The sequence below is a fragment of the Pholis gunnellus genome (genome assembly GCF_910591455.1).
Source record: "Pholis gunnellus genome assembly, chromosome: 8".
In the NCBI taxonomy this organism is placed as follows: domain Eukaryota; kingdom Metazoa; phylum Chordata; class Actinopteri; order Perciformes; family Pholidae; genus Pholis; species Pholis gunnellus.
In genome coordinates this window covers 24374379-24396696 of record NC_136534.1, presented here as the reverse complement: position 1 = coordinate 24396696, position 22318 = coordinate 24374379, and the positions used below count along the sequence as shown (strand labels likewise).

The 22318-nt window shown below is 43.3% G+C and overlaps 1 protein-coding gene across 1 annotated transcript in view; it reads left to right on the top strand.

Annotated features, from left to right (window-relative positions):
• Positions 1 to 2258: 2258 nt before the first annotated feature.
• Positions 2259 to 22318, top strand: part of agmo (alkylglycerol monooxygenase) — a 44387-nt gene continuing 24327 nt past the window's right edge. The window contains exons 1-5 of the mRNA XM_079165198.1: positions 2259 to 2699; positions 7700 to 7830; positions 8376 to 8527; positions 20658 to 20761; positions 21742 to 21837. Coding sequence (XP_079021324.1) covers positions 2580 to 2699; positions 7700 to 7830; positions 8376 to 8527; positions 20658 to 20761; positions 21742 to 21837 — 603 coding nt within the window. The 5' untranslated portion in view covers positions 2259 to 2579. The remainder of the gene's footprint in view (positions 2700 to 7699; positions 7831 to 8375; positions 8528 to 20657; positions 20762 to 21741; positions 21838 to 22318) is intronic.

Here is a 22318-nt window from a genome sequence, read left to right as displayed (position 1 = left end):
GAGGTTCTTAATTTATTCCCCCCCCCCCCCCCCCCCCCCCCCCCCCAAAAGCAAACCACAGGGAAGAAAGTGATCCTTTCTTCTTTATTTAGTACTCACAGAAACGGAGAAAAATCACTTCTACTACTGAGCTTCAATAATCTAACAAACTAGAAACGTTTCCAAATATAAGTCACTGCTTGTTTAATAAAAAACAAACAACATAAAAGTATGCAAATTTAGCTCAAAACCTGTGCAGTTTAATTTCACGTGTGAAGAAAGAGTCAGCTGTCTCGCTTTAACTCATGACCTACAGGCCGGTGTCAGAGACTCATGTAAGTACAACGAAACACTGTGTCTCTATCTTTATGATCTCCATGATTATCAAAGTCATTCATGTTGGCGTTTTCTCTTGCCAGAGATTTGACACTTAACGGCACACAAGTTGAAATGTGTCAAAAAAAAAATCAGGTGAGCGTTCCCGTGGAAGCACAATATTCATGTCAAATGATGTTTGGATATAATTAAGTATGAATGTACACTTAACAGGTGAAACCGTTTTCTACCGCTGAGCTATCAGACCTTTAGGCTGTCCTTGAACCCTACCACACCGAAGCAAAGAGCAGATATTTGGCTGCGTAGCTCAGCTTCATATCTTTACTGAATCTGATTTGGCTAATCTACTTTACGGTGGCTGACAAAACTGGCTTTATGGTCAGGGCACCGTGTCAGGATGGGCTGTTCTCATACGGCGATCGTAGCTATTCCTACAAAAAAATGAATGCGCTGTAATTTACAGATATCCCACAAAAGCTAATTTGATGTAATCTACGTAATCATTAATCAGGAAGTATAAATCCGCAGAAACCTACACTGGCTTGGCGGGAGGGGGTCAAACAAATGTGGGTCTTTCTCCCCCCGTGTGAAAGGAGAAGTCCTTGTTGAGTCATTCGTCACCTAACTTCTGTACTTAAGTAACGATAACTTCCCTAATTATGTAAACCCAAACCATGATCCTTTCTGAACCTAACTACTTTTTGTTGCCTAACTAAGTAGTTCACGATCGTTTCCTAAACCTACGTAAGTATTTCACGATCTTTTGCTAAACCTTACTAAGTACGTGTGTCACGATATTTTCCTAAACCTAACTGAGTTGTTTCCTGTGAAGACGGAAGTTTATTTTGAAAACACCGTATGCATACAAATTTCCCATTACAATCTGTACAACATCCTCCGTCCATGGACCTTTCCATTAGGAAAAACGTTCAGTTTCAACAAACAGTAACAGTGAAACACGAGACAGTCAAAACTCAACACTAAAATATATTATTTTAGTGAACATGAAGTTAACAGTCTGAAAAAAGAAACTCAATGATTGTGCTATAGACCCTTTTACAGCCTCCGTCCTCAGAAATATGCGAGCACATGTTGGCAATGGAAATGGCATTTTGCCCCAGCCATCCAGACGAGTGAGCAAGCTTAAAAACATTGAATTAAAACTGTTGACAGCATCAGAATGTCTGGTTGTTGGCGTGTTCGGTTGTCAGAATCGATATTCCAACAGCGGACTCAAGATCACGAACGTTAACGAATCACCGTGTTAACTTGTGACTTTCGTGTCCGTTGTTGCGCGTAGGAACTAACTTAAATGGCTTGACGTAGATAATAACCACAGATTGTTTAAAATAGTTTGAGGACACCTACATGTGATGTTTGTGTTTTCAACAGTTGCAGTCACAAGAATCCTCGTGTTTGAGTCTATGTCATGGTGTCTGACGTTCCGTACATGACCTCGGACGACGTAGCTGGAAGCATCTCGTGACTTGTATGCTCATGATTTTAATTTAACGATAGTTATCAATTTGCCGCAGTTATCTACACGGTTAAAAAACGCAATTTAAGGACGTGAAAAATCTTTGCTGGTCAACTTGTGACTGCTCTTGTTTGTACATAACAAGCATATAAGTTATATGATTCACATGTCCACAAACATGTCAGAAACAATGCCTTGACCTAATATAGAGCCACCCTGGAAGTTATTATTTAATCATAGTATTTCTATAAAAACGCATTTTTTTTACACATAGTAGTGAAAATGATCTTTGCTTTGAAATTTCACACAAGAAATGATTCGAATTGGTCATTTTGAAAATGATCATATCTAAACTTAAAAACTTAAAAATAAGTTTGGTGTCACACATCCCAACACCACACAGGGAAACCACGACCTCTGCAAGCTCTCGCGAGATAAAAGTCACACGGAACGGGTCACCAGTTGAAGCACCAGCCTGACTGAAGATGACCTCGCCTCCTTAGATATAAACAAAGCAGGACTTTCGGGTAAACGGCCACAAAGTGACAGTTCCCTTCTGCGTCAAACTGTCACGGACACGGTTTCCTGTACGCGAGAAGCTGGGGGAAGCTGTCCAGCCCACAAGCTGACTGACCTACTTTAACCTGCAGCGGAGAGAAAAACAAGTGCGGATAGAGGAAAATCTATAAGGAACGCCCTCACCTCAGAGGGAGTTAAATACCTGCGCAGGTAACAGCGACTCACCTGGAGCAGCGGTGCGCACGGTGCTGCGCGTGTGTGAGTGTCAATGGCTGAAGCTGTGGAGCCCGGCTCTTCGTCGGTGAGATTCCGGTCCATGTTTTTCATGCTCACGCCGAACGAATCATCCTATGAGAAATTGGAAGATGTGCCTCAGTATGTGCAGCAGGTGGGTACAGTTCTCAGTCTCGCTCACTTCCAGCAGTATGTGGTGATTTGTTGTTTGTGTCAAAGTCCAACGAGGTGTCCCTCCTCCGTGAGAGGCACCTCAGGGGACCTTCACTGTCACTCAAGGGTGGAGGACGCAGTATCCTAAAACTAATAAAATCACGTTACATACACAAGTGCTTCAGTTAATAGATCTCATAAAAATAAGTTTGCAAGTTTCAACTCGAGCTGCAAAGATTTGAATTATTGTTCAGTAATCGTTTTGATAGTTGATTCAGTGTTTTAGGAACTTTTCGAGCATATACTTCTAAAACATTCAGTGCTCCCACGTGTTGCTTTTGTTTGTCCCATTTGCACCAGATGAATGTAAAGTACTTTACAGCTACTGTACTAGAGGACACATTTGAGGTACTTGTGTACTTACATTTTACGCAGCTTTATACCTCTACTAAGATAAGATAAGATAATCCTTTATTAGTCCAGTGGGGAAGTTTACAGCAGTGGACAGTGCACACAAGGTACAAAACAAGAGCAGCAAGTAAATAAGTAATGAACAGTAAAGAATATCAACTCAGTAAAAAAAGTTTTAAAAAATCCACATTAACTAAATATAAATAAAAATAAATATTATATATACAGACAAATTATTTATTTTTTACTAGCTAAATATTGTACTTTTTACTTCACTATATTTGTCTGACAGCTTTAGTTACTTTTTAAATGTTAACGCCCTTCCTGTCCAGTGAAAACCACGTATCTCCAAATGTATGTCCCCAAACTGCAGGATGAAGTGTTCCTGTATGTCACGGTAAATAAAGTACTTCTGTTTAGAGATACGTGGTTCTCACAGGAGAGCGACGCTACGATGATCTTATAGAATATGATGCCTTACTGTAGAGTAAACCAGCCAACAGGATATAAAGATGTTAAAATGAAACTTACACATTAATGCAGCAGTAATACTAATCCAGAAACATGATATATTATAGTAAAACATTGACCTGGAACATTTTACTGCAATAAGCACTTTCACTTTTCATACTTTAAGTGCATTTAGCTGATAACACTTTTACTTAAGTGAGGTTTTGGATAGAGGACTTTTACTGTAGTGGAGTATTTTAAAGTTGAATATTATTACTTCATTATATTATTTGAATTCATCTCTTAAATCATAATCTGATATCATAACAGGCTTTTTTCATGCCTTACTAATTTTTTTTATAGACAAAAGAATGAATCGATTCAGTGAGAAAATGATCGGTGGATTAATTGATGATGCAAATAATTGTTGTGACCCAAGTGTCAACAGTAACTCACCATTTGTGAAGAGTTGTCAGAGTCATGCTTTAAAAATGGAAATCAACCAAAATGGAAACCATTAAATGATGCAAATCCACAACATTTCGAGATACAAGTTTTGATTTATTTATGACTCATTTATTGAACTTTAAGTTGTTACTGACGCTCCATGTTGTTGCACTTTTCCCTTTGCTGCTGTAATATTAAAATGTCCCCACTGCTGGGCTAATAAAGGATTATCTGATCTTAACTACTGATTATTAACAATATTGATTAACCACTGATAGGCTTTACCATGTGGTTAAAATAGACTATTTATTTTGCATCGAATGAGCAGAAAACCTGCTGTATCGTGATATTTATCGTTATTGTGATATTTAATGACAAAAAAAGAAGATTTGGCCACAACAATCAGAAACCAGTTAAAAGCATATCTGGGACCTTTGACTACGTCTTAGTCATGTAATGTAATAGTCAGACCTCAGATGTAACTGCCACTGAATATTTTCACACGTCTACTTAATGCACAATTTAAAAACAAGGTTTGGGGTTTCGTCTGCTTCTTACTGTCAGTTTACAGCGTCTCCGTTGCCGTTTATTGTGGCGAGCGTCTGGTGCAGGTTTAACAGCACGTGTTTGCTGTGAGGTTTTATGAAGCACATCAGGGGAGGCGAACAATTACCCCCACAGCAGGAGTCCTTATAACCCACTACCAAACGTGATTAAACAAATTTGTTATGTCTGCAGGGCTCGATGGTGATAAAGGTTTGCATGGGTGTGTGTGTGCGTGACTCAGCACTGTTTACAGTTTGTTTTTTGTGTCATTAGTTATTCTGCTCTCTGATCCCAACAGGCCAAATTAATTAGAAACAATACAAAACACAATCTTCTAATTTTAGAGTTGTTTGGAATGATTGCTCCGTGGGTCTCAGTGATTTTGAAAGCAAACACAATATTGTTGTCAGACAGCAGTGATGAAAGTGTATCGTCAGCCTGCTTGTCAGTCATCCGTGACCTTATAAAAAGGCTGGTTGGGGAACATGCAGACATCTGGTCCACAAATGTCTCGTTCCATGCGAGGCCCGAACTCAGACCAAAATAAAACACAATTATTAGATGCCACAACAAACGGTCCGCACGGGACGCAAGAATGCTGCAGTATAAAATCTGCTTTCTTCAGTGTGATTTTTAGTTTATTTGTAGAAAGATAAAAACACGAGAAGAGACATTCTCAGTGCACGCAAAATCCAAACACCACTACTGAGGGTAAATTAGAGCGCTGCAGGGATGACGTAATGTTGTAGGCCAACCAGGAAGTTAGCATCTCACTGGTTCCCACAACAAAAAGCCAATGCGAGTGTTGCTTAGAAATACGCTCTGTTGCGAACAAATGTTTATGATGCTTACACATTGTGTTCAGCAAGAGAATCTTCAGAATTGAAAAACACTTTTTTTGATTTTTGAAGCGTTCTAAGCTGAAGGAGGTCTCACATTCTAGTGATGACGTTTAGTCGTCTCGTTTAGCCACTTGCTAGCAATGACCTTTTTCAAGACACAGAAAAACTTGAAAATACATGGGGGGGGGGGGTATTTACTGATGGATTTTATGTCATGGAACAAAACTAAAAATCTCTTATTTCGGGCATCTAACCAAAACTATATTCAAAAAACACAATTACTTTGAGATAAGGGAAACGAAAATGCTAATTTTCAGTTTATTAAGCAGCCATATCACTCTGAAGCAGAGGAAAATCACAGATGGAGGACAAATTACATAAAATAAAGCTAAGAGAAAAGAGCAAAAAAAACAACAATGGAGACAGTGTTGAAGACGAAGACGAGCCTTTCCCCCCTCGCCTTCTTTTCTTGCACAGCATGAGAATCAACTTGCTCTGCTGAATACTTTTGCCCTGAGCTGTCGAGAACGCTGGACTGCCGAGGTAAAACTATCTGCTCGACAGGAGAGGAAAAAAAAAGGAGGCAAAGGTTTTTTTCGACCGGCGTCCACAATGATAATCTGTCTCTCGGCGGGTTTTGGAGGAGGTCTGGAGGAGGTCTGCCTGCGCCGCGAGCCCATTTGTTGGCTGCAGCTCTGCAGTCTGCTGCCAGATGTTGGGAGCGTTGCGTGTGATCGCGGGTCCCCGGTGGTGCTCTCGCCTCTGCTTCTGCACACACACACACACTCACATCACACACCTGCATGTTAAAGTGGAGGCATTCACATGTGGATTATGCACACACATGCATGCACACTCCCTCTCACTTCCATTCACACACACTCACACTTCCTCCCTCCCCACCTGCAGATGTGCTCCTCTGCGGTCTCGTCACGTCCCTCACTCCTCGCTCTTGGCGGGGCCATGTGTCCCAGTTACGACTGGAGTCACTTGGTCAATGAGCGCCTTCAAGCTAAAGCTAACCAGCAGGTCTGACACGCCGCTGAATTTGCACTCGTGACCTGTTTGCTAACCCCGTCCCTCACTAATTTGTTCCACGTTTGACAGACCCATTAAGAGGTTATTACATGTTTCCAGCCCAGTTAGAAATAGAGGCATGTCACTGACTGTTTGCTCAGTGCTCACCATTTGTTTTGTCACAACTGGTTATTAAATGAAATCCATCCTTTTGCAACTTTTGGAAATGAAATTTTTGTTTTTGCCACCAAAAAAAACCCAAAGGAACAAAGTAAAGCATGTGGCATCTTGTGCATAAAAAGAATATATAATATAAAATATATATAAAATATAATGAAAAACATCGAATGCACATTGGCCGGCCGTATTGCTGCAGCACGTGTTAAAAGTTGGCAATACAGGAAAAATACTTTTATAATTATTTTTGATAAAGAGCAATTTATGAATAGCACTTAAGTCACTTAAAGGTTCTAGATGTAATATTCAGAGCAGATCTTTGATTGAGAGGATCGCCTCCCCACCGCACTCAACTCGGCGACTGCTGAGCCGGCGGCTAGCAGCTAACGTGGCTAATAGTGCAAACAGCAGCAACGGTGCTGACAGAGCTGACAGAGCTGCATGCTAACATGATTTAAAAGGCGCGGGCGGGCGGCTATGTCAACAAAGCCAGGAGAAGCTCAGATTCCAACAGACACAGAGGGAGAATGACTTCATTCTCTGCTCAGACATAACTCCACTATTATAGTGGTTTGTTTGCTATATTGATGTTCTGAATGTCGTACGGAGAACCTTTTAATTTAAGGTACTCATAGCAGGAAAGTGAAGACAAATAATTACTATTATTAATAAAATAACTCTCCACAGCCCTGGTTATTACCACAGTTATCTGGATTGCTGTTTTTTTTTCTGCAAACATCACGACAGTCCAGTTTCATGGTGTGGTTTGTTAGCACTGGTGTCTAAAGCAACCAATGACATCATTTCGTCCTCCAGCGCAGCTCTGGTCAAGACAAATGTTTGTGATCTCCAATCTGCCAAAGTGTTGCGGCTTCAGACCGGTTGCTTCAGGTCGGTACAGTGAAACAAACATCACGGATCACAAGACATGAAAGTGCTGCAGGCTTTCAGCTCGTCTGCCAAGACAAATATTCAAGCTCAACAGAACCCACTAAAAGCAACAGTGGACTTGAAACTCATTTGTTTTCACAGTTTGCAACAGTGCTGAATCATGATTCTGTGTGTGTGTGTGTGTGTGTGTGTGTGTGTGTGTGTGTGTGTGTGTGTGCAGGCCACTCCTTTCTTTGTAGGGCTGATGGTGCTGGAGATGGTGGTGGGCCTGCTGAAGACAGGATCCCCAGTGGTCACCATCAGTGACGGACTCACCTCCGTATCTTGTGGAATGATCTCCAGAATCCCACTGTGAGTGTTTCAGGCAGCTCAAAAAGTCAGGTTGTTCTGTTCGAAATGATGGGATGGTTGTGCTGCATGTCGTACGAGGAAAGTAATGTGCTACCAGAGTTTCTGTTGAGGTTGCCTCCATAGACGACCTTTGCCTACGGCGTCCCGGCGCTTAACCCAACATATATTTCATTAGTTTTAAGAAATATTAAACATGTTGCTGTTTAAAGGGCCGTTACCTCGTCCAAAAAGAGGTAATGTGATGTGAGCAACAGGAAGCAGGTGCATCAGGTGTTATTCAGTTATTGTGCCATTAATGTGGAACGCACACAATAACTAACGTCATCATGACTTGTTATTTGATTTAGATGTGTATATATATGCAGGAAATGGCTTCCTTTATCAATACCCGTGCTGAAACGGACACGAGACCCGAAGGTGTCTGGTGAAGCAAGAGCACCGGGAGAAGTCTTAAAAAAACAAGTGAACTGAACAGTACAACTGTAACATGAACCGCATATTGTACTAACACGTGCGCGCTGTGGACGTGTCCGTCCGTCCCTCAGGCTGTTCATGAGAAGCTGTGAGCTGACTGCGTACGTGTTCGTGTGGAACCGGTACCGTCTGCTGGATCTGCCGTGGGACTCTGCCTGGACCTGGTGGCTCACCTTCGTGGGCGTGGACTTCTGCTACTACTGGGTCCACCGCTTAGCTCACGGTAACCAGCACAAGACACACTCACACGCTGATGTACACAACCCACAAAGAAGGACATTCAGATGATGAAGTGTTATACACGACACCTTAGTTCTTCTGTTACTGATGGATTTATTCGCCTGACGTGCATCTCAAGTCAACACCGCCCGTCATCAATCCACCGCCCAACTGTTGAAATACATTTCAACGTACAAAATAAGCTGGCATTCACTTTACACAAAAACTGATTGCACGCAAATATGCACGACGAAACGCTAAAATAAATAAACATCGCTGGCTGCACACAACCGAGAGGGAAATGAGTCCGCTTGAAAAAACATTTAAACTTAAATCTACAGAAACTTCTGCCGCTTCCAATTGTCTTCTTTTAGGAGATCGCCACGACTAAATGTGTCCCAGCACAACATAGGATGTAAACATAGTTCCTATCAAGTGTAAATCCAAACAAATCAATGTTCATGAAAACAAGTTCTACAAATGATGATATGTAGTCAAGCATATTAAATAATGACATAAATAATATTGATGGCAGTTAATGAGTTCATGAGAATCGTGGCGCTCATTGCTGTGTGGTTTCTGCTCTGCATATTATACAGAAACGGGTTTGCACCTCGCGTTTTTTGTGTTGTGGTGAGTACTTTAAACTCCAGAGTAAGAAACGTTCACCTCTCTGTACTCTTTAAAAAGTTAGATGTGACAGCTTTGAAGTTTGCTCCTTCTTGGAGCGCTGTGGCTGCGGTCAGTTCGGATTCATGGCGTTTACTATGGATTTGAACAGTGACCACTTTTCCTGGTGGAAAAGTATTTAAATGTCAGTAGAAACCATGTCTGCAGCATTGTCATCTTCTCCACTGATCATACCAATACTCTTTATTTCCTTCACAATATGGCTAACTAAGCATTTCATGCCATGTTTCGAAGACGTTTTCTGGACTTTTTTACACATTTAAACTACAACACTGATGGCGTCCCCCTTCCTCTTACTACGTGTCACTCAGATAATGCCAACACAAAACTACAAAGCCAGCTGAAGATAAATGGGTGCAAAATGTTGATTTAGTTGCCATCCCTGCATGATAGCGCACACATCATGCTGTCCTCGACGTTGTGGAGGAAGCAATTATTTTTGAGTTACATGCAGCTGGTTTGAGAGCTCTGCAGATGTGAGAGGCCGTGGTCTCCAGAGGGCTGTGGTCTTAACCCGGAGCTCTCACAGCAACAAGCTGGATACAGTCAAGGCGCTAAAGCAGCGACGTCCTGCAGCATCACTGTTGAAGCAGAAATAAAAAATAAATAACCGGATACAGTATTTCTACAGCAGTAGCTTGATGTCTCTTCTCCTGTATTTTTGCTCAACTGATGCGCGTGCCAGATGCTCGGCTGCCACACCGGAAGAGAGGTATTTATTTGTGGCCTGCACCGATGTTTATTTGTGTCAGTGGCACATCAAGCTGCCTGCTGCCTCGTCCACATGGTTTTGGCTGAAAGTCCAGATTGTGGCTTAACAGAAGCTGTGTTTGGAAACCGTCTCGCCAAGAACTGCCCGACATGATTTCGAGGTGACTGAGAACATCAGTAGAGTTTGCTTTAACATGCGCTGGTGGTTCAGTCTTACACTGTAATCTGGAGGCTTTAGCTTTTATCTTTATCTTTTTAGCCTGTTTTTGCTGCTGAATCAGTTTTTCTGCAAATATAATCCAGGTAACCTGAGGAAGACAAAAGGGAGCAAGGATATTGAAAGTATCAGTGTGGTAGTGGTGCATTGGCATGAAAAATCAATATATGCACCCGGGACCCAAAATAAATAAATCCAAAGTCTGTCTGAATCAGAAAGTAAGCTGGATGTCAACTTGTTTAGAGCTCTAATCAAAATGTTAAAGATACCGGTGATCAATGCTTTTGTAAAATAAGTTTCTTATTTCCAAAATTTTCCAAATTTGAGAAAAGTTTCCAAATTTTAAATGAGGAGCCTTTCATATCAGGGACCCGGACGTCAAACATTATTATACACATATAAAGTGTACAATTTCATTTCATTCGTTTCGTGTAAAGGAACTGGGGAGGATCCGATTATTTTCGGTAACCCTCAGCGCTGGAGCCTGAATGATCATGTAAACAAAGCTCCACACATGTTTTCATGATCTAGGAAACCAGGCTGATGTGTGTGACCATGTTTATAGGGGTCACCGCTGTAATGTGTGTCTGAATGAAGTGTGTGTTCCCGTCGTCGCCCTCATTGTCTGACGATGCAGAGGAGTGACGCTCACAGTATCTGCTCGGTTTGTTTGGTCGGAATTCTTTTATTTTTGAACTGCAGAATCATTTTTACGTCCAAATTTTTTTTTTTGGAAGTTCCACTTTCATTTCCTCTTCTACCAGCGTTGTTATTATGGAACATTGTCGGGTCGCAGATAATTGTCTGGTGCCGAGCGCCCGCAGCGCTCGCTCGGGGCCTAAGCTTTTCCGCCTTGTTACCAAAGTGAAGCGGCTCTCCCCGACCGCAGGACGGGCCCAGCACGGCCCTCACTCGTCACTCTGGTCAGCCGAGGTCATCTCGGTCAACTGCAGCAAGGTTCAACAAAAATCTTCCAGCGTGTGGGATGGATGTTTCCTATAACGAAGCACTGAGGAATGAGACAGCTGCAGGATGCGGGTTGAAAGTATTTTTCAGCAGTTTAATGAGTCAAATTGTCATGTAACGCTGCTTTTGGAGTCTTGTTTTATTGCGCTCATGTCTTGGAACGTTTTTTGCCGTTTCTTGCCTCAAAACAGCAGGAACTCTGCATCTATAATCCTATTGTGTCAGGACATGTGAGCTATAAATCTCAATATTGCGTAATAAGGGAAAGATTACAATATAAAACTGTAAAATGAGGCAAAAGTGACATCCTCTGCTGGGAAATAGGAGCCCTTATTAGCCTCAGTGCAGAATATCATTTTCAGTTTTATGGCTATTTTTTTTTCGGAGTTTCCCTCATGACTTCCACATGAAAGGACAGCTCAAAGATAATTAAATGGAAAGTACTTTAAAAAGGCCTTCAGCCTGTGCTGATGCCATCTTTCCTGAGGAGACATTCCCACTTGGCATCGCTCTCGCCAGACGCTGTGATCTTGGAGATAACAACAGATTAAAAGAAAAACGAGCTGCCTCTGTCTGCAGCCATTTGGAGGAAATTTAGGATTCTGCATTGACAGGTATGTTAGCAACTAGAAAGGTGCACTCAGTAGAGTCCAGACCTCTGCCAGGTGTGTCTGTAAAGACAAGACACTTGAGCTGTAAGGTGTCGTAAAACACACTTCATTCAAACTTAAAAACAAACGGCGTATGCAGGCAATCGGCTCGAAGTCGTCGTAGAAGACGTCACGTTTTTTGACAGCGATGTACTCAGCTGTGTGTGTAGCGGTAGCTTCCGCTAGCTGTTTCCTGTTAGCCAAGTACCGATGCACTCTGCTGTGTCAGCGGCATCTACCGGCCGGCAGGTTAAGAGTAGTGAGTGAGGAGGCAGCAGGCAGTCAATGGCGGAATAAAACGGACAATAGAGGGGGTTTAGAGGAAGTGTGAGTCACCGCAACCACGAGAGGTCCTTGACAGATTGGACACTCACTCACTCACTCACTCACTCACTCACTCACTCACTCACTCACTCACTCACTCACTCACTCACACACGCGACCGAACACATGATCCTCCTTGCGTAGATAAAAAGCTTGTGACTGGATCCTGCTTAGGTCCGCTGACAAACACGAGTTGAGGCAAATCTGGCTCCTCAAATATTTGAACGACCTTTGGGCACACACGGACTCAAATGAAGTGGTTGTTTATCTAAACTCTTGATATCCATATTTCTTTAAACTCATTGGTGCGTGTCTCAGACTCGATACGCTGCAGCTTTAGCGAGCCCTTGTTTAATAATTATCTGTTTTGTTTTTGGAAAAAAAGAAGCTGGAAGTGTTCAGTTGCTGACAGATTGCTAGAACGTATAATATTATTATTATTATATTATCTCCCCCTAACCGCTGAAACAATATGACCCTTGCTGCACATTTAACCACCTTTTGTAAACACATTGGTTTAATAACCTGGTGACTGACATGAATGGAAGACAAATTCCAATTTCGCCCACATTTTGTCTGCGTTTTGTCCCCGTCAGACAGACTATATATGTTGAACACTTTTCTATTCTGAACCAGATGATTTCTGGGTGAACAGGGGGCCGGCTCGGTTCGGATGCGGCCGTGATGTTGACAGTCCTGTTGATTCTGTTTATTCTAACCTCGTATCGCGAGCGCCACTAATAGCAGCTCTGCTCTCGGGCGGCATCTATATCCAGGCATGGCAGCGGGGCTGAGGCCATTAATCAGCCAGTCAGCTGTCCGTACTCTGATTATATGTGAGGTAATGGAGTTACGCTGCAGGCGTCTCACCACACTGGCTGCTGCTGCTGCTGCTCTGTGTTACGCTTTTAGCTCTGAAACACCGGAGAATCGCTTGAAAGTTACGGTGCGATGTTATCATTACTTCCTTAATGTTTTGCAGTGAGGGTATTATCTTCAGTGTAAACCAATAAGCTGTTAATTATCGAGAGATAGGCAGCTTGATCCGACTGGACGGGCAGAAATCTGGGATTGTTGGAATAATTTGTGATGAATTTACTTTGTCGGACCAATTGCAAGCCACAAACAACTGTCGTAATGTTGCTATTGAGGCTTTCAGGGGGTCTGAAGTGTCAATCAAGGGTATTTTGCCATTAGTGCCCATTAGTGCAGAAAGACGACGATCGTGAGAGAAACACGGAGAAATCTTTCGTCAGAAATAAAAAATGGTGGTCTAAGGTGTTACTCAAAGACACATCCACCAGTTTAGAGCTTCAGTCAGAAGTTTAAGTCAATGTGACTGCTGCTACGAAGCGCGTTTACAAGCCGACCGACTGGAAATGAACATGCAAATGTGTAGAAATGCAAAAACACTCAATTTGCAAAAATCAGCATTTCATATCTCACAGTCTCCTCATCCTCCTTTAAGATTCCTCGAAGCATAGGATCGCCGGCTTAGGGACGCCGTCGGTTAATAAACTCATGACAACAGCAGTGCTACAGATTAAAACACTGAATATTTCACAAGAACAGATGACGCTCACTGCCTGTAGAGTGCTTACTGTGAACTTTAATGTCGGTCGGCTGTCTGGCCTCTCCGCTTTGCCTCATTAACTTCATCAGGTTTTAGCTTTGGGTTTAAATCCGAAATATTGCCGAATAGGCACTTTGGCTTTTCGCTGTGACCCCAAATCCTCCGGCGTTGTCTCGCCCGTCAACTGTCTCTTGTCCCGTGATAAGTGTGTAAAATCGGACTCTTCTGCCGCTGCTGTACAAAGCAGACACTTTAACTTTTTCTCATTCTATAAATGCCTTCTAGCAGCATATTGTTTGCGTTTGTCGGGTGGTGTTAGAAAACAGCCGGAAGCCGCTAACTCTCCGCCCTCCTGTGCCTCCAGTCTGTCTCAGGCTGTACATTAGTTTCTATGTCTTTTGTCTTGCTGATTCTTTCTTGCCACTTAATTATGTCCTGTGACGCCTGTTTTGCCTTCTAATCCTGATTGTTTCCTGTGTTGCCTGTGATCCTCATGTCTGATATCGATGGGAATATTCAGTTTAAAATACAGCAAATGAAAATGGACATCAGGAAGGTGGCAGCCAGAAAAGCAAGTGAAAAGTGACTCGAGCCACGTGTCCTCTTGTCTCCTGTCCTGCTCTGTATAAGATATATCGATGAGGTTAAAGTTAAACTGTGGCGGTGGTGAAATGTGTTGTTTCAGGCGATCTATGAACACATGTAGGGACAGGAAGATATGCACCTTACGACATCCTCCTATATCTGTGTGCTGCTGTGTCCACACGCCCCTCCCGCTCTCCTTTGGCCTCGCAGACAGCAGCAGTTGTTAAGACAAACAGATGTGCTCAGCACTCCTCCGCTGTCCCTCCGTCCCCGAGAGGACGCAGACGATGTGGATGTTATTGTTTAAAGAGGAGGTCCTCTGGGCGGTGTGGCAGGGTGGAGGTGGGGTGGGGGGTTTAACCTGCCCGGGGCTCCATAAATCTTCACGGTGACGGCGGGTTCCTGGCCCGGTGCAGGTTGCAGGGGGGGGGGGGGGGCGACAAAAGAATCCGGAGCCCCCGCTTAGTTTGCTGGTTGTGTCGGTGCGGTTCGGTCAGGATGTGGGGGTCTGGCTCACGGCAGCAGAAGAGACCAAGTGAAAGGCCTCGTGGGAGGCAGAGATAACATCCACAGTGATCTATAGGTCACTGGCTCTCACTCTCTGTCTGCTGCTCTGTGCGATGAGAGAGAGAGAGAGAGAGAGAGAGAGAGAGAGAGAGAGAGAGAGAGAGAGAGAGAGAGAGAGAGAGATGAGAGAGAGAGAGAGAGAGAGAGAGAGAGAGAGAGAGAGAGAGAGAGAGAGAGAGAGAGAGAGAGAGAGAGAGAGAGAGAGAGAGAGAGGGAGAGAGAGAGAGAGAGAGAGACCGGTCTGATTGAACCTAGACATCACAAAGGGATCACGTCCACAGGGCCTGTGTGAGCAGCTTTTAAACAAAGTGTGGAAAAGAAGAGCGTGTCGTGATGGTTTGAGAGGGTCGCTGAGCTCAGCAGAGGCCTCAAGTCCGGCTGACTGCTGCCCTCGTGTGCTCCCCTCCCTGCACGGAGAGACTTCCCTCTGTCAACAGCCGACGGACGGGGAGATTCCCCCCCCGCTGAGGGCAAACGTCCACTGTTTGGAGGGATGAAGTGTGAACATGAAGGATGAATATGTGGTCATTAGGGGGTGCGGGGAAAAATACATCCAAGTAAGAATCGAGATTCTTATCTTCTAAGATTCTGAATCGATTCACCATTTTAAAAAAAACACAAAATAACTGAGATATTTCTAATGATAAAGAGAAATCCTACACACAAAGTCAAAGTTGTGTCAAACATTAAATCAGACCAAATACGTGTTTTACGGTGTTATTTTGTGTATGATGTATTTTTAGAATTAGCAAATTTCTGATAAATAAAATGCAGCATTTTTTTTGTGTATAACTTGAATTTGTTAATCTCTAAGTCACTAATAATTAAGAAATACTAAAAACTTTTTAGTAAGAAATGTTTATTTGTGCGAGTTTAGCATGAATAAATGTTACCTTTGGTTTTGGTGTGTTAACGTTGTTGCAATCAGTTGATTAAAACTTTCTCAAACATAAAATCCGTAATCTGAGACAATCTTTACTCTGCTTTCATGCAGTAATTTGGACTGGATCCTGAAATTGCTGCGTCTCCTCTGCTAAAGTGTTTTTCATTTAATTATGACACAGTAAATGCATACTTAAAAGGGAAAAGCATATTACATTGGTGTTATATTTCACTTTATTTCTTTGTTTTGATTAGTTTTATAAAGGCATTTTTACATTTTCCATAGTTCTTATTGCATAAAATATAAAATCTATCTGGATTACTTCTTTGTTTTTGCGACAGAGAGAGAAAGAATAGAACAGCTTTATATCTAGTGCTTTGGATTTCAGTTTGAATTAACATAATTGCGAATATAATCAATTAAAATAGAATGTTGTTTATCTTAAAATATGATAGAAAAGCCATTTTACGTCACCCTTCCCCTTTGTAAAGCTAGTTTTTACACCCTGTTTGTGGGAGCTGTAAGTGGGCCTGACCACGGTTAGTGTGTTTAGTTTAGTGCGTGTGACTGAGCTGTGTGGACAGCATGAAGTATGGCAGAGGCGGAGGGGGAGTTGGCCAACTGTCCCACCGAGTCCGGCGCTCGCTGTTTGAGTTGGCACCCCATCCAAGAGCCCTCCGATTCCAAACACCGGAGGGCCGTTCACAGGCCATTACCCCGGTGATTGACGGGTCGGCCCACCACTCAGAAGGGCGGCACATGAAGGACGCCGCTCGTCGGTGCCAGGAGTTTGTCGCCGAGGGTGACGATCTGGCAGCTGATTGATGTGAATGTGAAAGCATTCTCGTAGAGAGTGGATTTCGACCCTTCCTCCTCCTCCTCTGCTGATTATTTTTCTTTTTTTAACCAGTCATACTTTCTTTTTATGGCAGCATCATCGAGGAACAGATTGATCATTATCGGCACTTACTCCAGCTGCGTCCATGCGGCTCAAACAGGACTTTGCTTTCTCGCGTTCATACGACTCCGGTTGTGTAAGCACTGCTCCTGACATTGTTGAGGTGGACGTAAACAGACTCTGTTAGAGTCTAACTCGGTCACGTAACGTGACTGATGATGACTTATAGGCCTTGATTATGTGTCATGATATAATTCAACAGTGGGAACTGAAAATCGTAGAATTACATCAACATGCTGCCAGACCTCTTCTCGCAGCCGGTGGTGAATACCAGAACAATGAGGCTTGTTTTGGTTGCACGGGCCTTGCTGTTGCAGGAGACCATGTAAACAATAATAGATGACGATGTCAAATGGGATGTATCTGTATAGGATAGTATTACAATGCTCATACTACAGCCGCTCACAATAAGAAAGTATTATAACCTTTTAAGGGCCGAGGAACATTTTCCAAGACCCTGATTAAGATTATTCTTACGACCATTTTTACTCTTAGATGCCGTTGGAACTATTTGTATTTTAAAAATGTCGGACCTGTTTGTCGGATCATGTTAACACCACTTTGTTTCGGCCTGATATTCCGGGTGCTTTGTAGTCAGATGTTGCTTTAGCCTGGCTGGCTTCAAGGCTTCGTTTGCTAGCTCCTGAACACACACACGCGACACATTTTGGTCTCCCATCGCTGCTCTCCATAGAATGAATTCAAAATGTACTCATATTTTCTCAATTTAGCGAGTTCAAGGCTCAGCGACGATGTGCACCTGACTCAAGTTTTTCTCCACATTTGCCGGATAGCTAGATGGTTAGATGGCTAATAAGCCAAGCTAAGCTGCAGTCGGTTTGTTGTGCAATGAAGTGACTGATTCAAGACTAGGAGATTGGCGGTTCAAGCCTGAGCACCCACTGTCTGCAAGTTGAAGTGTCCTTGAGCAAGACACTGAACCCAGTATTGCTCCTCGGGCAATTGTTTATGCACAAACAATTGTTGTTGGATGCAAACCTTAACTTTGCACTTTGACCTCCTTAAAAGGTTTATTGTTGCTAAAACAAAGCTGCACTACTTCCACCTTTTGTTCCACACAGACAGCAGTCGTGATTCACACGGCCACAGAGGTAAACATAAACACAACGTTTTAGGGATTTGAATGAAAGACTACTGCTGTAATCTTTGAGCGGAGTCTCGTATAATGTGTCCAAACTGTCCATCACCTGCTTAGCGTGCACTCATGCTTGCTATTCCTGAGAAAAGGGTGAGTTGAGGCTCGCTGGAGGCCAGATGGAAGTGCCGTCCTCAGCGTTTTCTCTGTTCTTGCTGGGAACGCGGGCTCTGTGGCATTGGTTCTCACCATTAACGGAGCTTCCCCCCTGAATAGGCCCTGCCAAACTATGCAGCGTCCCGCCGAGTCCAGAGATGAGGACATGGGCTTGCAGTGAAGCCTAGCGGTTCCTACTTCCTATCAATGACAAGAAGCATCAATCTTAGCCGCCCTTAGTCCTGGACCCTGCCAAGCACGATTCCAGTGAGAAGGGAAAAAAGCAAAAAGAGACTCAGGCTGCTGGAATTAAACAAAGGCTGGATTATCCTCTCAATATGTGTCTTAGCAGGACAGTTCATCTCTGAATCCCCCGCGGTGCGGAGCGGAACAAGCTTCATACTTTTAGTGCTCGACTGTCGTAGATGCAGTCGGACTTCTCTTCTGTGTTCATTTCTTTCTTGCCTCTCTCCTGTCAGACTCAGTCTGTCAGTTGTGTTGAGAGGGAAAATAAAGTTTGAATGAAAGTCCAACCCTGTTGCTTCCATTTAAAATCAATCCAAAATACACCGTTTAACACTGAATGTGACGCTTCCAAAAACATTCCCCCCCGTGACATTTATTCTCTCGCACCTGCTAAAACTCAGCAATAACCCTGTTAAATAACGGAGGTGTGGAGCGTTGCTCTGGAGCGGTAGTTTGCTCCGGGAGCACCTCGGGGTTTCCCCAAACGCTTGAGGAAGTCCGCCTCAGTTTCGCTGATTGGAAAGGTGTCGGGACAGGTCGTGGTGCTCCTCTGCACACCTTCAGCGCTCAGCAGTGTGTTTGTTCAGGTGCGGCGGACCATCGGCCCGTCGGGATGTTTGACTCCCTGCTGTTATTAAAACGGAGAGAGAGAGAGAGGAGGAGAGAGCGAGATGTGGTGTTTGAAAGATATTCTCAAAATAGAATGTCGTAACCTCACATTTGGTAAAGCTATTCGTGTTTGTGCTTGAACACTGTGACCGTATGAACACCAGAGGTGTGGACTCGAGTCGCATGACTTGGACTCGAGTCCAAGAAATGTGATGACTTAAATCCGACTTGACAAAATAAAAAATACTCAACTTTTGACCAATAACTTTACTTGGCCTTAAACTTTTGACTTGAAAATACTTGAAACCTTCCCCCAAGCCCCGGAATTATACAATTTGTGATACAAGAAGTGTGCCATGAGTCAATTAATGTCCCTTCATTCACTGAATCAGCTATTGTTCCAAGCAAGTCAACACTTAATTCCCCAGATCCAATTAGTTGGAACCGATCTGACGGCATCCAATCAACTTGCAGGAGAGAACCATGAAGAACAAACCTTACTTTACTGAGCTGCAGTTGGAAAAAATAGTACCAAAGATAATTTCGTTCTTGTACAAAAACAATACGTTGGTCAACAAAAAACATATCGCGTTATGCAAAAGGTGCAAGTTGCAAATTACAGATGGAGGTGCAAATAGCATTATTTTTGGTGAAAAGTGCATTATGACTGTTTAGGACTCGACACTCAAAGTTTAGGACTCGGGACTTTGTCATTTTGAATTGAAATGTGCTTATTAACTGTCAACCGGAGACAGTTAGCTTAGCTTAGCACAATGAATGAAAACAGGGAGAAACAGCTAGCCAAGTACTGTTTTCAGCTTTTATGCTAAGCTAAGCTAATCTCCTAGCTATAGCATCATATTTACCGTACTAGACATGAAATTGGTAACCATCTTATGGTCCTCATCAGAAAGCAATTAAACGGATTCCCAAAATGTTTAACTACTCCTATTAAATGAAAGGCACTTTGGATGAAGAAAAAATCTATTAGATAAAAAAACCCTAAAAATTCATTGTCTACAAGCCAAAAATAAGCTTGCGGCATGCATGCACGGACACACACACATGCATGCCATGTGTAATAATAAAAGTTTAATTGCTTGATAATTGATCCCTTAATCAGAAATCCCATCACACGAGGCCGCTTCATAAAACGTAAGCCTCATTTCATAACTTTGGCTGCTTTTTTTTTATTACAACAAGTACCCCACTATACATAGTCTATACGGGGCTCTGTGGTTCTGCAATATTTGAAGGTTACTGTTCTCTCTTGTACGGCTGCAGAGGCCAAAGTGGCCGGGAGGTGCCAAAAAGTACAGACTAGACGGGGTGGTCCGGAAACGGCCCGGAGATCCAGTGAAACTTAACAAGCATGTTCCCTTTGGACGTTAAAATGAAGTGTAACACAGATATTAATGTAGCAAGTATCACAACACAGCAGAGGAATGTAAACTGGAGCACTGGGACATCAGGCTGGACGCTAACCAGCTGCAGCCGAATACCCCCCTCCTCCTCCTCCTCCTCCTCCTCCTCCTCCTCCTCCTCCTCCTCCTCCTCCTCCTCCTCCTCCTCCTCCTCCTCCTCCTCCTCCTCCTCCTCCTCTTCCTCCAATGGCCAGCTACACTCAAGCCTCGGCCTTTCATCGCGGCTGGCCAGGAGCGAGACCCAAATGGCTCCTTCTGGGGATGAAAGTGTCTAGTTACTCATCTGGGGAGGTTGATTGTTGAGATAAATCACTTGTGGTGATGTAAAAGCAGCTGAATGTGTGTGAGAGTTCAAGCCTCGTGTATGAATCTCGTGCTGCTGTTCGCTCCGTCACACATTAATGAGCAGGTTGATTGAAGTGAAGAGATTTGGACTCTTGTTTTCATTCTGTATCTTTGCATGTGTCGTTTTTCTCCAGAGGTGTCCATCATCTGGGCTTCTCACCAGGTTCACCACAGTTCCGAGTACTACAACCTCGCCACCGCCCTCAGACAGTCCCTCACCCAGCAGTTCACATCATGGGTAAGATATTATCCATTCTGTCAAAGCTAATTCTGTTAATTGTTATTGTTGTCAGCATGGAGCCAAGTATTGTCTCTGTAGCCAAAGACTGATACATCGTATCCCTCTGTGCACATGTCGGGGTTCAGATTACATAACATCAGCCCGATGGTGGCCTGTCCATATGGATCCATATACACCTGGCCTTGTTCCTGACTCTGGCTGCTCAAAGTAGAGATAGCGAGTTTATTGTGTTTGAGGAGCTTTTAGTGTCGCTTTGTGAGGCGTTTCATCTCGGAAACTATTTTCTTTCTTCCAAACTACACCTGCCGACCGTGTCACCACAGAAGGAGAAGATGTAAGAGTGAAAATGGCCTCCACGTCGGTTAGCTAGCTCAGTGGTGCTAGGTGAGCTAGCAATACAGAGTTCATATGCAAGCTTCCTTCTGCGCGGTGATGCGGGTGTAGTTCAGTGGAAAGGAAATACATGAAACTGCTCACAATAAGATCTGTGGATGATCTTGGGTCATGACTTCTGGAAAGAGACGTTGTTCTTGGTGTTTTTTAAACGTAATTATTTTGGTGCTCTGAGCACCACAAGCCGAGTGCCATCTCGTTCCATTATACTGGAGGGCAGACATCTCTACGGCCCGTATCTGCAAAACTAGGCAACTCACACCAAAACTATTCGTTGATAAACAGCACTACTGGTTAGAGGTAAAAAGTGTCCCTTTACAGCTCCATTGTTGTCCAAAAACGTTTCAAAGCACTATTTAGAGCCACACCAGTGCTCTGCGTTACATGAGGCAGAGTGCCACAGAAAGGATAGGAAAAGTCCAAAAGTATTGAGAGACGAACTAACACATCGTCATCACATTTGTTTTGTTCTTTTCATGGCACCTATTATACATACATACCTACATATATTTGCCAGCTGTATCCTTAAAAACATATGTACTTTGTGGAGTGTTTGATAAAAGAGGACTTCTCTTCCTCCTCAGATCTTCTACCTGCCCATGGCTCTGATTGCACCCCCCACGGTCTTCTCCGTCCACTTACAGTTAAACCTCCTCTACCAGTTCTGGATCCACACTGAGGTGAATATTTCAACACAGGTTACACATTCTGTCATTCATTTATGTCTTTATCCTGAAAAGAGGAGAAAGGGGACGGTGTGGAAGGGTACATGGACGGCGACGTTTTACGTGTTAGAAGTTTTGACCATTGGACCGATGCAGTTAAACAACAAGCGCCATCGTTCATCTCCAGACACACGTCCTGTTTTATGTCTTTGGTTTCAAACGCTGACTTTTCACCTGCAGTGTCAGGATAAGTAAAGATAAGATAATGAATAAAATGATCTTTGTGTCATAGACAAATGTCCACTTGAACTCAAACGTCATTGGGACCTCAGGAGAAAAAAATGAATATGCTAATTGGGACAATTTCACACAAACGTCTCATATGATACAATGATGAAATGGAGACATTCAGGATAGACATGAATGTGCTGCAGCTTGTGCCTGGCTTGTGGAGGCATTAAACCATGCATCGCCCAAAACTCGCCCGAGGACGAAG